The 14,465-nt window shown below is 35.4% G+C and overlaps 1 protein-coding gene across 1 annotated transcript in view; it reads left to right on the plus strand.

Moving 5' to 3' along the window:
• The window catches only part of LOC106060178 (uncharacterized), a 24,775-nt gene continuing 10,310 nt past the window's right edge, over positions 1–14,465 (plus strand). The window contains exons 1-5 of the mRNA XM_056041696.1: positions 1–99; positions 3,939–4,090; positions 5,385–5,441; positions 6,737–6,875; positions 14,340–14,422. Coding sequence (XP_055897671.1) covers positions 63–99; positions 3,939–4,090; positions 5,385–5,441; positions 6,737–6,875; positions 14,340–14,422 — 468 coding nt within the window. The 5' untranslated portion in view covers positions 1–62. The remainder of the gene's footprint in view (positions 100–3,938; positions 4,091–5,384; positions 5,442–6,736; positions 6,876–14,339; positions 14,423–14,465) is intronic.

Consider the following 14,465-nt stretch of genomic DNA (forward strand, 5'->3'; position numbering starts at 1 on the left):
GCCAATTAGCCAGAATGTGGATTAAATTAAAAAAGAAATCTCGACTTCCGTGACTTGTCACGATGAAGAACTTAATGGTGATATTGTTTCTTACACTGGGTTCGTAAATTTACTTTTTTTAACCATGTTTATGATATTGATAAATGAATCTTTGGTAAATACATGTAGAAAAGAACTAATTTGTCGTTTATGTTTTGCAAGGAACACTGTTTATATCAGTTTTACAAAGAGCTTCAATATTTTTTAAATCCTCACTTGAAACCAGTCAGTTGATCAAAATTGTTTTTAAATAACAATATAGTCTTCTTTATGATCAGGGGTGAACGACCGGAATAGACATCATCAAAACAATAATACTTGATTTGAACACTATTTAATACTTTGGTGCTGGAAATAATTAAACATTATTTTACTTGCTCTATAAACACTAAGATATTAAAAGAAAATATTTCGCCATTGTAAGAACGTCACTGTTACAGGGAAGGTCTTAGATAATAGGAAGCCCCAATTAAAATAGATAAATATAGAAATAAACAGCGAACAAATAAAATAGCGTCATTTGTTGAAAGCCTATTGTACTCTAACAACATTGGGGAAAACGTTTCGTTATTTCTTCTTTAAAAATATTTTTTAATCCCCCACCAATCTGATGCCATAGGTTGCTGCCTAGTTTGCTATACCATAGGCCGGTCCTGCTGATATCTTGAAGCCTAATGATTAATAGCCTCATAGTGCAGAAAAATAAAACATTTCTGTCTTATGAAAACATAAAGAGAATATTTCTGTTGTATGGAAACATAAGAGAATACCTCTGTCCTGTTGGCCTCCTTCATCTCGTAGAACACTTTTTCATGTGACTGTGGAGCCCAATTTTGGAGAGACTCTCCGGTCCACATATATCGCAGGTTAAGGTGGCTTTCGCTTTGGTGGTAGAGGAGCTGGCTATTTTTCGTATGACACGCTTTTCTTTCAGAGCTTAGGTCCAGGTTTTTTTCATTGTCCATAGCTTTCTTGGGGACCATCTCTTTCCACGTAGTCCGGTCTAGGGCTATGCCTTCCGTCGGTATCAATGTTCACTTTTTTTAGGTCCCGTAACGGAGGTTGGGCGACCAGTTTTTCTTTAGCCAGATGCAACTTGCACGTAGAGAATGACTTTTGGGATGCGATTGTCCTCCATCCGGCCAACATGACTAAGCCAGCGCAGGCGGCGTTGTCTGAGGATTGTAAAGATGCTGGGGAGACCCGTTCGCGCAAGGATTTCAGTACTGCGCACTCTCTCTTGCCATTTGATTTTCAAGATCTTTCGGATTCAGCACAAGTGGAATGAGTTTAGTTTTCTCTCTTGCTTTGCATAAGTAGTTCACGACTCGCTGCCAAACAATAGCCTGCTCGGAACGAATGCCTTGTAGACCTTCATTTGGGTCGCTGTTGTGAGCTTCTGATTTTCCCAAACTCTTGATCTGAGTCTAGCGAAGATCGATGCAGCTTTCTCTATGCGTTTTCGATATCTTCTAGATTCAGTTCATCTTGAATTGTAGCTCCAAGTTAGAAGAATTCATTTGCGACATCCTGGTGAAGACTCTAGGCGGACCACTTCGAGGGCCGATTTTGAGTTTGCGTTTCACACAAACTGTCTTTGTAACCTTGTTAATTAAAAAAATCGGTTGTATTTTATCGTAGTTATTCCGTATAGTAGACTGCTAATCTGGTTAAAAAAGATCCAGCTTGTTGTCGTCAATGAGGATGCATGGTGGTGCTGTAGCAGGTGGTCCCATAAGGTTTCTTTTCTTCGTGCTAATGGTTAAGCCATTCTCTTTACAGGTCTGAGAGATGAGGGACATTAGTGACTGAAGCTCCTCTAGTAAGTTGTGCCACTACCGCTGCATCGTCCGCGAATAGCATAGCTCTTACGAAGGTGGTTCTAATTTTAGTTTTGGCCCTCAATCTGGCAATATTTAGACGTTTGCCGTCAAATCAGGAATAGAGACAAATGCCTTCTGAAGATTTGTCAAACGCGTGGTGAAATAGCAATAAAAAGAGAATTCTGAAGAGGGGCTATGACACTTCCTTGTCGTTTAATTTCTGTCGTATGGAAACATAAGAAAAATATTTGGAGGAGAATATTGGAAACATAAATGATAATGATTTTAAAAAAGTTGAATTCAATTTTCTTTTATCTTTTTTAGAACAATTAACATTTAAAAAAAAAACAACAACACTCTCATTCTAGATATGATTATTTACTTCAATAAGGCCAGTTCAAAATGTGAGTTACATGCCCCAAAGTTTCCATATTACTAAAGAAACAAGAAAGTTATTTAATATGATAGTTATAATATTAGACAATGTAGATCTTTTTGATAAGAAAAGATTGAACAATGTAATAAGTGTTCTTAATTCTTACTAGACAAATGAAAAGTTTTTTGTTGGTTTGTAAAATAAAAAAAAATAAAGCTACATCAAACTGGAACAAAACAAGATTACAAAGACAGTTTGTGTGGAAACACAACTCAAAATCGGCCCCCGAAGTGGTCCACCCAGGCAGGCTTCTATATTTTCAGAAAGAACATCCAAATGAAATTATATCAAAGACAAATGAGAGATAAGAATGGAGAAAGAAGGTTGACAGATCTTGTGTAGTGCCCCAACGGTACAGCTGATCAAAGGATAGGTGCAAGTGAATGCAAAGTTAGATGTGAACCTGGCCTAACTAGTTCCCCTTTCAGACCTTGTGGTCTATAGGGCAGATGATGTAAAGTTCATCTGTTTTTGTGGCCTACGGTTAACGAGGGTTTCATGTAGCCAGCACAACGACCAACCACCTTTACTTTTCCCCAACTAATGTCAGGTACCCATTGGAGCTGGGTGGACTTAGAGGCGCCTAAGGATTCCGAAGTAGAAAATCCCTGTCTTCATCAGGATTCGAACCCGGGGCCCCCGGTTCGTAAGCCAAGCGCTTTACCGATCAGCTACCGCGCCTCTCCTGGCCTAACGGAAGTCTTATAATTGATGTAATTTATTGAAAAGGAAATATCTCATATTCGAAAAAAAAAAAAAAAAAAAAAAAATATTTTCGCAATAAAATTTTTTTTACAAAAATGACGTTTACAAGATTACTATTCTTTTTAATTTAGGTACAACTTATAATGCATACTAATTAGCTTTTTCTCTTTAAAAAACTGCTTGCATAACTGATTTAAAAAATTAGAATTTTCGTTTTCAGAAAAAAAAAAGTAGCCGTTGCATCAGAACTTTGAATGGTCTAAAATATTGTGATGTCGGATTTTCAATATCTTTTCTAGTTTACGAGATCTAAACGGGACGGACGGACAGACGGACAGACATTTTGCACAAAACTAATAGCGTTTTTTCCCCTTTCGGGGGCCGCTAAAAACAAAAGTAACAAAAAAAAACAACATTCTGAATAAAAAGGGAACATTCGGACATTACGACACGACTAAGAGGGGAAAAAGAGAGGGGTACGAATAGTTGTTACATTTTTCTTGTCACAAAGGTGGGGAGGGAGGGGATTGATACTTTGTAATAGAACAAAACGAATAAATATACAAATGAAATGACTGTGGCTCCATGCCTTCGCGTGCCTAGCCCCTTGGGAGGACTGTGCTTTGTGTTTTCAAAACAATATGAATGGAAAATTACTTTGTTTTTATTGGTAACGTCCAATGCATAAGTACAGTATTGGAAAATATACCTTTTTCATTACGTCTATAGACACCATGACGAAAAATGTGTTTTGGGAAAATTATTAGGTGGGGGTGGGGGGAAGGTTTGTCGATTTTTGCAATAAAAAAAAAGAGGGGAGATAAAAAAGATGATTTTTGGCGTTTCTTACTATCAGAACGTTCCCAAAGAAGCCCTGATCAAAGGGAGTGATCATCACTCATATATAATTTTTTTTCCAACGATTGTTTCCTCAGACGTGTGTCTAGCTCAGCTACACAATAGTCTCCTCCCTTTGGTAGACCCCCTGTCCCCGCAAGCCACACCAGTCAAGTGCTACCACTGCGACAACCATGCGGGTCGATTTCCAGAGTGTCTCTCTGCTCCAGTTACGTGTCACAAGGACGAGGTAATCATTGGTTCAACAATAATGAAACCTAGATCTAGGTATTGACTTGATAAAGTAACTTCATAGCACACGCAACGACTGATAAGATTAATTTTTAAAAAGGCATTCAAAATGAAGGCATTGGAAAGTTCGGCACATACCAACTGATAGAGTAGGCTATATTTTTAAAAAAAATTAATAAAAGATATGTCTTTAAAAAAAATACATATAGACATTAGGCCTACTTATTTCTAATTCTCGATAGCACATTTGCACATTTTTTAACCTTAATTTAAAAAAAATACTGTAAAATAAGTATTTTCGTATTCATTATTTGTTTTGTATTATCTTTTGTTTTAATATTGATCAATGCCGATTCAATGCAGGAGTATTTCTTTCCATAACCCCCCCCCCACACACACACACACACACTAATCATTTTAAAATTAAGGCACATTCCCTAAGAGATAAATCCTTAGTGCACGACTACCCTGTCAACACTGCTTAGCCTTAATGTAGCACTTAGGTGGAAACGGTGATTGATGGAGATGATACGGGCGATATGATAAAACCTCCGTTGGGGTGCCAAACAGAAATGAGTTCATTGAACTGTCGGGGATGAAAGAGAGCCCCTACAACCCTGTCACAATCCACACACCGTTCTTCAAGGAGCCGTCGCTTTATGGTGGACACTCGAATGTCCGATGTGGTACATAAAAGGAAAATGGGGTATCTTCGACGCAGTGCTCGTTCTTCGGTCTCTTCTCTAGTTGGGGTCAACCCATCTGTCATAGGCTCATAGGTATAAAAAAAAATCGTACACATGACTGGTCCCATCACAGACAACAATTGTTGTGGAGGAGAGCTCCCATGGGCATATCGACACATCTCATACGACAAATGCGAATTCTGGTATAAGCTGAATTAGTTCCCTTTATATTAGGCTGCCCTCTGAGGCAGGAAAAAGAAACAATAGATAACTATACAATCTTCAATGTTCATTGACTCATCGCTGGCAGAGTGGTTACCGCGTTTGCTTACGAAGACTTTAGCTTTGTAAATCAAAAACACCCTCTGGGCAAGGATGAGATGCTAGCAACACAAAGAAGATACAAGATACCGTTTACGCAGGCAAACACAAAATCCCTTTTGTTTCACTGGACATCTAATCATAGAATAAAATTTCAAGTGTAAGGAGTAAAACTAATGTGAAATAATATTTTGTTTCATTAGTTATATTTAATGCAATAATTGTAAGAAAATTTCTTCACTAATAAAAAATATTATTATTATTTTCAATCAATTATTCTTTCAGGTGTGCTCAATCGTCTACTCCCTGTCACAAAAAACCATAAAATGTCAGAAATCTTCTGTAAGTTGTACACTAGCCTGTGTATGTGCACATGTTTATTTTCAATTTAGCTTTAATATATAACTACTTACCGAACATGACCATATAAGATCACATTACTGTAGCTTTAAGTGAGGGGGAAAAAAGGAGGATTAGTGAAAATATCATATATTATATCGGTGCCGTAATCTACTGATAACCAAAACATTTTTCCTTATAAATTAAGTAGCCAGGAAACAAGTTGTTACATGTGTATCTAGGAGCTAAAACATAGGTGAGCCAAAGTAGCCAAATCTTCAAGTGAGACATAACGAATACTGATCAGAACAACATTGCCAAGGAGCTAAGTAGAGTTTCACGTTTGCCAAAAATTTGATTATGCAGTGTGAAAAAGTAAAAAAAAAAATCATGTATCTTGTAAACGAAACCATAGTTAATCAACAATTCCTTTACTCTGTACACCGGATACACCAAGAAGCAAGCCATTTAATGTTTGTACGCCGAGGTGAACATCTCGAACAAATGTAGACGATGTAATGAAATCTATAGAAAATATTTCTAGCTAATGTAAATATAATTATTTCTGTCCTATGAAAAATAATTATTTCTGTCCTGTGTTCCTTTACTGGAAACAACTGTGCGTTAACTTTCTAAGCTGTATTTCTAATCCTAATCCCCAAGCGGCGGTTCTTTTGGAAAGTTGGGATTCATTTGATTTTGTCTCTCTGAGTGCTCCTACGTTTTCGAGTTCTTTGAAATGATACACTGAGGCGACACAGTGTCAACGTTTGCAAAAGTTTATGAAAGTTTAATGCTCAACAGAAACTAAATGTACATCCAATGATGAAATATTACATCAAATAAAATCACGAATGTAAAGCATATAAGTATTGGAACAAAATGGCAGCCCGACTGACAGTATGACGTGATCAATAGTAACTGTGATGAGTCTCATATAAACATAATAAACAACGAAACCCGAGAGCTCTACTTGTGTTATTGCTGTAGTCTTTAAAAACAACAACATAAAATCTTTCTGTTTTACAATTATTTTTGAGGCTTTCTGCGAGCACTCTTTTAAATATTTTTTTTCTACTGAGCAGCTCATTTATGTACACAGTAATATTTATAGTCTATTTTTTCTGACCTAATTAAACAGTTTACTGGACAATGTGCAGTTGAGCGTGACAGTGATAAGGACTATACTAAAATTGAAATTTATTTGTTATGTTAAATAATTGTACTTTATATTGGATATGAAAGCGAGATTAGCTTTTAAAACAACTGCATATTTCTCAAGTATAACTTGTTCCCAGGACTGTGCTAAGGATATAGCTCATCCAACTGCTGAATGTGTGGAAGGTGGATACCAAATCCAACCTGGCCAATGTGAACTGTGCTGTAGTTCTAACGATTGTTTGGACAGTGTAGTTAACAAAATCGTGGCCACACATAGTAAGTTAATGTCTTGTTCAAAGTAAAATCCTACTATAGAATGTTATATTTTTATTTTAATATGCAACTTTATTACGTTGTTGTGGTTATTATTCTCATACTGTGTGATGCTGTGTTGGTGAATTGGAGCGGTGCAGTTAGGTGCTTAGATAAACATTTCACTGATTGTGAATTGTGTGATCTCATAGTTACGGTACCGTTATTTATTACTATCGTTATAATTATACATCATAATCTATATTACCACTATTAGGTTTGTGCAAAATGTCCGTCTGTGTGTCTGTCACACTCAGATCTCGAAAACTAGAAGAGAAATGAAAAATAATATTTCACCATGCGATGCGGCTTGAAACGTTTAGGTGCAACGGCTATGCAAGCGATTTTTTCATAAGAATACACCTATTCTAAAACAGTACATAAATGTAAGGGAGAAAATGTTATAATATGTTAACAAAGAAAGACATTTTTTTTTTCACTATCACTAAGTCAAATATATTAATAAAATGTACAAGAAATGTTCACAAAAAATATAAATATTAGTTAAAGGTTTTTTTTAGTCAACTAGCTGCTAAAATTAAAAGAAAACATCTATGTTTGTTTATCAAGGCTGAAAATGCACTTTGTATGTAAATATCACGCAAATTTTTTTTAAATGGATTTTTTATGCAGCGACTTTCGTGCAGTAGCGTGACAAGCAATGGCAAGATATTGTACTAATCAGTTCCCTCAATTTTTTTTTAATAATCAGATTTAATTTATTTTTTGTTTAATGCCCCATCAGAATAAAAGACGATTTTTTTGTGCGTTTTGTCTGTCGGTCAGTCTGTCCGTAAGGCTTAAATAAAAAATACTTTAAAAGCTATTGAAAATCTGATTTAACCTTTAATGTTCCTTTGGAAACATCTCAATAGTTTTAAGTATCTATAATATATTATTTCGGATGTTTCTGTGAAAAACAAAGCAATGCCAACGAAAGTTTGTTTGCTCTTCAGACTTATACATTTAATTTCCATGCTTCAACGTCGCAAAAACACATGATCAATAAAATGTTGCTCCGTTTTTTAATGTAAATAGCATACAAATGCTAAATAAAATCTCTAATCATTCAGTATAAAGTTCTTCCGGAAATTGTTTTATAAACAATAAAATATGTCAAATGATTGTTTGAAATCGCATGATTGACTAATAAAAGTTATATTCTTTGACAATACGTCACTATAGTTTAATTATTGATATCAAATTGTTTCGTATTTTCATCTTAAAACAAATTTATGTCAAATGACTTTATTTTTTAAAAAAATATCGACAATAGGTTGTTCAGGATTTTAAAATAAGAAAGTAGTTTACTAGAAACGATTATTGAAAATCACTATTTAGATTTATTTTACATTTAATTTTCTGGCTGAAACATAACAAAAGTTTTTTAATCGGTAAAGAATGTTCTGGATTTTGTTTTGAAAAAGCAATCGACGTACATTACTTTAATTTTCTTACAAATGTGGCCAAAAATTTCCGAATTTTATATGAAAAATCTAATAACGCCAAATAACTGTTTGAAATTCATCTTCTAATAAATAAAACAAATAATCTTCTTTTTCTTTACAAAATTAGGTTGTTCCGGATTTTATGAAAAATATTTTAACTCTATTTATGTAAAATATCACTCCTCTCTCACATTACATTTATTTTCTAGCTAAAACGTTACAGAATCTAATTATCGTTAATAATATATTCCGATTTTTTGAGGGAAAAAAAAACTTCCTAACACCAAAGTATGGTATGAAAATCTCTCCACAAGGCTATGGTACATCTAATTTTTATATGAGACCATCCCAAATATTTAATTAACGGTATTAGATTTATCTGGGATTCTGTTTTTCTCTCACTATATATATAAACATACATCCGGAACAATCTATTATAAATACTTAATATTATTGCGATGTTTTAGAAGGAAAATAAAGATTAATCAAATTTTTAATAGCATTTAGCTGTTGTTTTTTTTTAATATTAACATGACGTACAGACAGACTCAACGATAAAACGAACAAAAAATGCGGCCTTTATCCTCTTTAAATGAATCCTATTAGAACTCAGTGCACTGTCTATGAACCCTCGTTAAATCTCTCGTGGTAATAAAGACATATTTTTGGTACTAGCCCATTGTTAGGTAATGGGAATTAATTCTTTAAATGAAATGCTAAAAGAACTCAATCGGTGCACCAATCTCTATGAACCCTCAACTATTGGCTCGTATTGATGTAGACATTTTTAGTCTAACTACGCCGAGTGACGAAGTGGATTTTTTTCCTTTGACGTCATATGGGGTTAATTCTTTAAATGAAATGCTAAAAGAACTCAATCGGTGCACCAATCTCTATGAACCCTCAACAATTGGCTCGTATTAATGTAGACATTTTTAGTCTAACTACGCCGAGTGACGAAGTGGATTTTTTTCCTTTGACGTCATATGGATTTAATTCTTTAAATAAAATGCTAAACAACTGGCTATAGTAATGTTTATTAAACCTCGTTATCTGACTCGTATTTTAAAAAAGACATAATAGCTAGATTAACATCTTTAGATTGTTCAAACTAGATCTTGGGATTTTTTACAGTAGATGTAGATTTTTTAGACTAGATCTATATTTATATTCTAATTAAAATCATTGTGGACTGTAGATCTAGAATTTCTAGGTCTAGTTTAGAATGATATAGACTAGATCAAGATATAGAATTTCAATTTCTAGTCTTAAAGCGAAGATTTTGATTTCCAAACTTCTAGATAAATATTGCAATGTTATAATATACTAAAAATAATCTACTATTTTTAAATTCAATGTTGCATTCAGGCTATTGATAGATTATCTAGGTGTTTTTTTTTCTTTTTTCATAAATCTAATCTAAATTACATCTAAATTATTCCCAATTTTATAATTTAGATCTAGATCCAGTAGATATAGATCTTAAGAATGCTAAATCAGAAGTTTAGTTCAGGTAGATCTACATCCTCTTTCTTGTTCCATTCAAATGAAAATGCCAATAGCTCTGTATTTAACTGTGCTGAGACATCGAAGTAGGCCTACAAGCAAGATATCTATTCTTTTCTTCTTCTTTTTTTCGATTACAAATCAATGCTCAAAGATTATGTAAAATCGCTATTGTACATATCCGGTAGAGATGACATGCCGTAATGTGTAATATATCTCTTTATCAATAATAGGCTATTAGTTTGTAAACAGTTTTTTATTAAATTAACAGCAATGCTGGTCGTGCGGTTAGCGTGCTGGACTGATAATCTCGACGGTCCCGGGTTCATACCCAGCTCGCTGCCATTACCCGTCGTCCAGCGGAAGTTTTGGACAAGGAAGTTAGTTCTCTTTAACTTTGAAGGAACATCGAAAAACAGAAGAAAAAAAAACATTTTTTTTTTACAATGGCAAACATTATTACTTTTGACAATAAAAATAAAATCGCGTCTTGAATATTCCTTGCGAATTGCTGGATCCGACAGGGATCCGACGGGGGCCGCCTCTGAGTTTGTGTGATTACACAAACCCTCTTTGTAATCTTATTTTACTTTGTTTATCTTGATTATGTTGTTTAGTGTTTTTATTTGTAACTTTGACTGCCTTTGTAGCACTTGTGCTTTGTGGCTAAACATATACATTGTTAAATTGTTAAATGGATCAATAGAATGCTCATTCTGAAAAGTGGGTCGACGAAAACATTTTTCTTCTGGCTGTTTTTTAAAGAACGTAACTTAAAACAGCAATATAAAATCAAAAACATAAACAAATATTGCGGCCATAGACTTATATATACTATTCTAGACTGGACATGGAGATTTTTTACAACTACAAAAAATGTCGTGAAAATGTTTTTAGAAATTTGGATGAAGGCGTTGTTTTGTAAAGTAGTTAAAAGAAATAAAGTTGTTTTTTTTCAACCCTAACATATATAACATATAATTTAATTTTTAGATCTAGATCTAGTAATTGAACATCAAAAATAAAAGTACTCTCGTCTCATTATTATTATTTAGCAATTTTTAGATACATAATCTAGAAAGATCTAGGTAATTATGTACATAAGATGATTTAAATCAACATAAATTATTTCGATCTAGGATTTTTGAAACATTATCTCAATAAAAACAAACAGGGAATGGCTTTGTTTCATATATTTGCATCTCCAAGAAATGATTTTGCATTATTTCTAAACTTTGACAACTAAAGATCATTACTTTTCTAAGACAGAAAAGATTGATTAGTGCGACTCTCCTAAGAGCTTAAAAAAGAGTTTACGTACATAATAATCTCTGTAAATAGGTCTGTGAGTCGATCAATCGCGGATAAGAATTTATTTCCGGTTTCCAGGCTAGTATAATATATACATCTATGATTGCGGCATTCTTAGTTTGAGCCACCAAAAAAATTGCTAAGAAATGTCTAGAGGTTAGAGTTTAGAGGATTGACGAAAATATTTACCAAGGAGGGACAAAAAATGAGTCGGCGGTAAGGGCATGGTACAAAGCTGCTCACATTTTAAGTCGTGAAATGAAGTCTATTGCATTTGACAGGCGGGGAATGCTTTAGAAAGGGTTACTATCACTGATGGAAGTATGTGTCATGAAAATAAGTATTCAGTCGAAGCTGCCACTCTTTTTCGAACGACAATTAGAAATCTCAATTACAAACTAAGAGATAGAGAAAAAGGTGCTAGAAATGTTTAGCATTAGCGCCGACATATCTTGTTTGCAGTAGGAAAAGCAATGTTTAAATCACAGAAACGATATCTGCTATGAAGAACATGCATTGGGACCACCACAGGCAAAGACCTGTTCAAAGAAGTTTCAGACATCATGGAGGAGCAGGCTTCTTTCCTTTGGGAGAAATTAGTGAGAGTGACTACTGATACCGCAAGAAGTATGGCTGGATGACATAGCAAACTGGCAGCTAGAATTATAAGAAAAATTGTCAAGTCTAAGGGAACCTCTGTGGCAGGAAGTTGAATCAGGCTGACAAACGCGCCTTCTAAACGAAATTGCAACTCTTCATTTAGCAGGCGGAAACGGGCGAAACCATTGTGGCGTATTCGCCTCGCAGACGAGCATCTAGATTCAGTGCTTCAACTTGGTGTCTTTTCACTGTAGTGGGATCTTCAGAAGTTGGTTTTGGATAAACTTCCTACATCCCATGAGTTAGTGTAAATATTGTAGTCACGTGGGAGGCGCGGTGGCTGAGTGGTAAGGCGCTTGGCTTGCTATCCGAGGGGTCCCAGGCTAGAAATCTGGTGAAGACTGAGATTTTTAATTTCGGGATCTTAATGTCGCCTCTGAGTCCACCCAGCTCTAATGGGTACCTGACGTTAGTTGGGGAAAAGTAAAGGCGAATGGTCGTTGTGATGGTTGCATCACACCCTCGTTAACCGTGGACCACAGAAATAGATAGCCTTGACATCACCTGCCCTATAGATCGTTAGGTCTGAAAGGGAATTTTTTTTTTTTATAATAGCCATGGGTTTCTAATGAAAGAGCTATATTTTTATGCAATGTTTTTTTGTATCTTTTCTGTTATGTGGCCCGCGACACAGAGTTGGAAATTAAAATTGCCCACCAGCCGAATGAGGTTTCACATCGATGTTTTATCTAATTAATAGTTTAATTAAACATTATTATATGTATCTAATTTTGCTATTACCTAATTTCATAACATTAAATTCAACTCGAACTTTAGACCTGACCGAACCAAACCGAACCCGAACTATACTCGTCATCGCACCGACCCGAACTTAAATCTGACCAAACCGAACCCGAACTTTAAAAGTTGGGTTCGATTCCTATATCTAATTGTGGGCAGCTGTGAGACGCGTGGCTGAGTGACATAAACCAATTATCTCTAAGATAAGATTCACGTGACCACGTTTAGCAGTAAACATTTTAAAACAACTAAGAAATTTGTCCAGCAGCTGCAGAAATTAGTTTTTTTTTTTAATTTAATTTATTTTATTTTCAAATTTAAGATTTTTACAAAATACAAAATAATGTGTATCCGTAGGCCTAATAATAGTTTAGAATTTGTCATCAACCCTGCTAATTTTTATAACGAGGTTGATATGTAAATCTATATAATTAAATATTACATAATAAAAATGTATTTTGCCACTGGCACACATCGCAATATCATTGGTAAAAATATTTAATTTTGCATTGTAATTAATTAATTAATGGCTACTTCTACGATTCCGAAGTTTAAGTAAGAGTGCCACGTTTTACATAACCACGCAAACTAAATTGCGACCTGCATATTTTGCCGATTCTGGTTCAGACAAAGACGTTGTCCGCAAGGGGTCTATTTCTTTCCTTTAGTGTTCTACGCCTGTCTCCGGAGTAGCTTTTCTTTGGGACTCAAATGTTTGCATTGTATTATTAGTGTTATGATGCGAGTTCTTTTTAACTGTTGATAATTTCTATGCAAGGACAAAGTATACGTTGTAACAGTTTTAATATATATTTATTATACAAAAACTTAACACTCCAACTCCAACTCTATTCTCTGTACACACGCCCAACTGCTACAAACGTTTTACTATTCGTTCTACAAGCTCTCCTAAGCCTAACTAACTCTCTCTGCAAGCTTCAAGTTCTAACTTACTCTCTCTACAAGCTTCAAGTTCTAACTAACATTAACAAATACCAGGCATTACTATAGGCTACTTTTCATATGTACCTTTACAAACACACCACGTAGACACTTTATTGCCTCTCGTCTCGTCGAGATGTCCTAATAGGTTCGAGATAAATCCCTTTTATGAACCTTTGACCCGAGAAAGGATTTTATCCCGTGGCTAGGATGAGGAATTGGCTCCTCACCAACCCATCTGTCCGGAGGCCCCCATCAACTAGATAATCATTTAATCACATCCGTTTGTTTATGGGTCACGGTACCTTTAGCCAACGCGATCGGCTCCCCCGATCCATGCGAGGCCAGAGGCCGTGCCCACGAAGAAACACTCCATATTCCTAAAATGTACCATTTCGTTCCGTGGGAGGGCCATCACCGCCCGTATGATCCCCGCTGGGAAACGGTGCAATGGGTGCAAACTGGTCAGTAAACCTTTCTCACATCCCCACCACGTGCAAGTACACTCGCTAGAGCATAACTGTGGTAGCCCACTGGAGGCCTTGTAAGCTCTCGTTCTTCGCCTTCCGCTTCCCCAGGCGTCTCAGTCAATCACCCGTATCGTATTTACAAATATCTTTCTCTCATCCAGGCATTGACAAATGCGCCCTCTCGTCTTCCCAGTCTCCACAATTAGCTTCCTAAATTTATCCGTCGAAACTAGTCCCACAAATATGGTACTGTAAGCTAGTAGATCTACTTGTAGTATTCAAATTTTGCTTTAAAACGAGCACAAGAGTTGTTTTAAAATATTAAGTGACTGCTTGTCTTTCTTCTCAAGATACTGGATTGCTGTGCCCCTCTACATGCAGCCATCTAAATGCTAGTTGTTTACATACAGGAACACACTGTGCACACGATCAGGTGAGCCCTACTTGGTGGAATGTACTTAGTGGATCTACTAAGT

This window comes from Biomphalaria glabrata, chromosome 9 (genome assembly GCF_947242115.1).
Source record: "Biomphalaria glabrata chromosome 9, xgBioGlab47.1, whole genome shotgun sequence".
In the NCBI taxonomy this organism is placed as follows: Eukaryota; Metazoa; Mollusca; class Gastropoda; family Planorbidae; genus Biomphalaria; species Biomphalaria glabrata.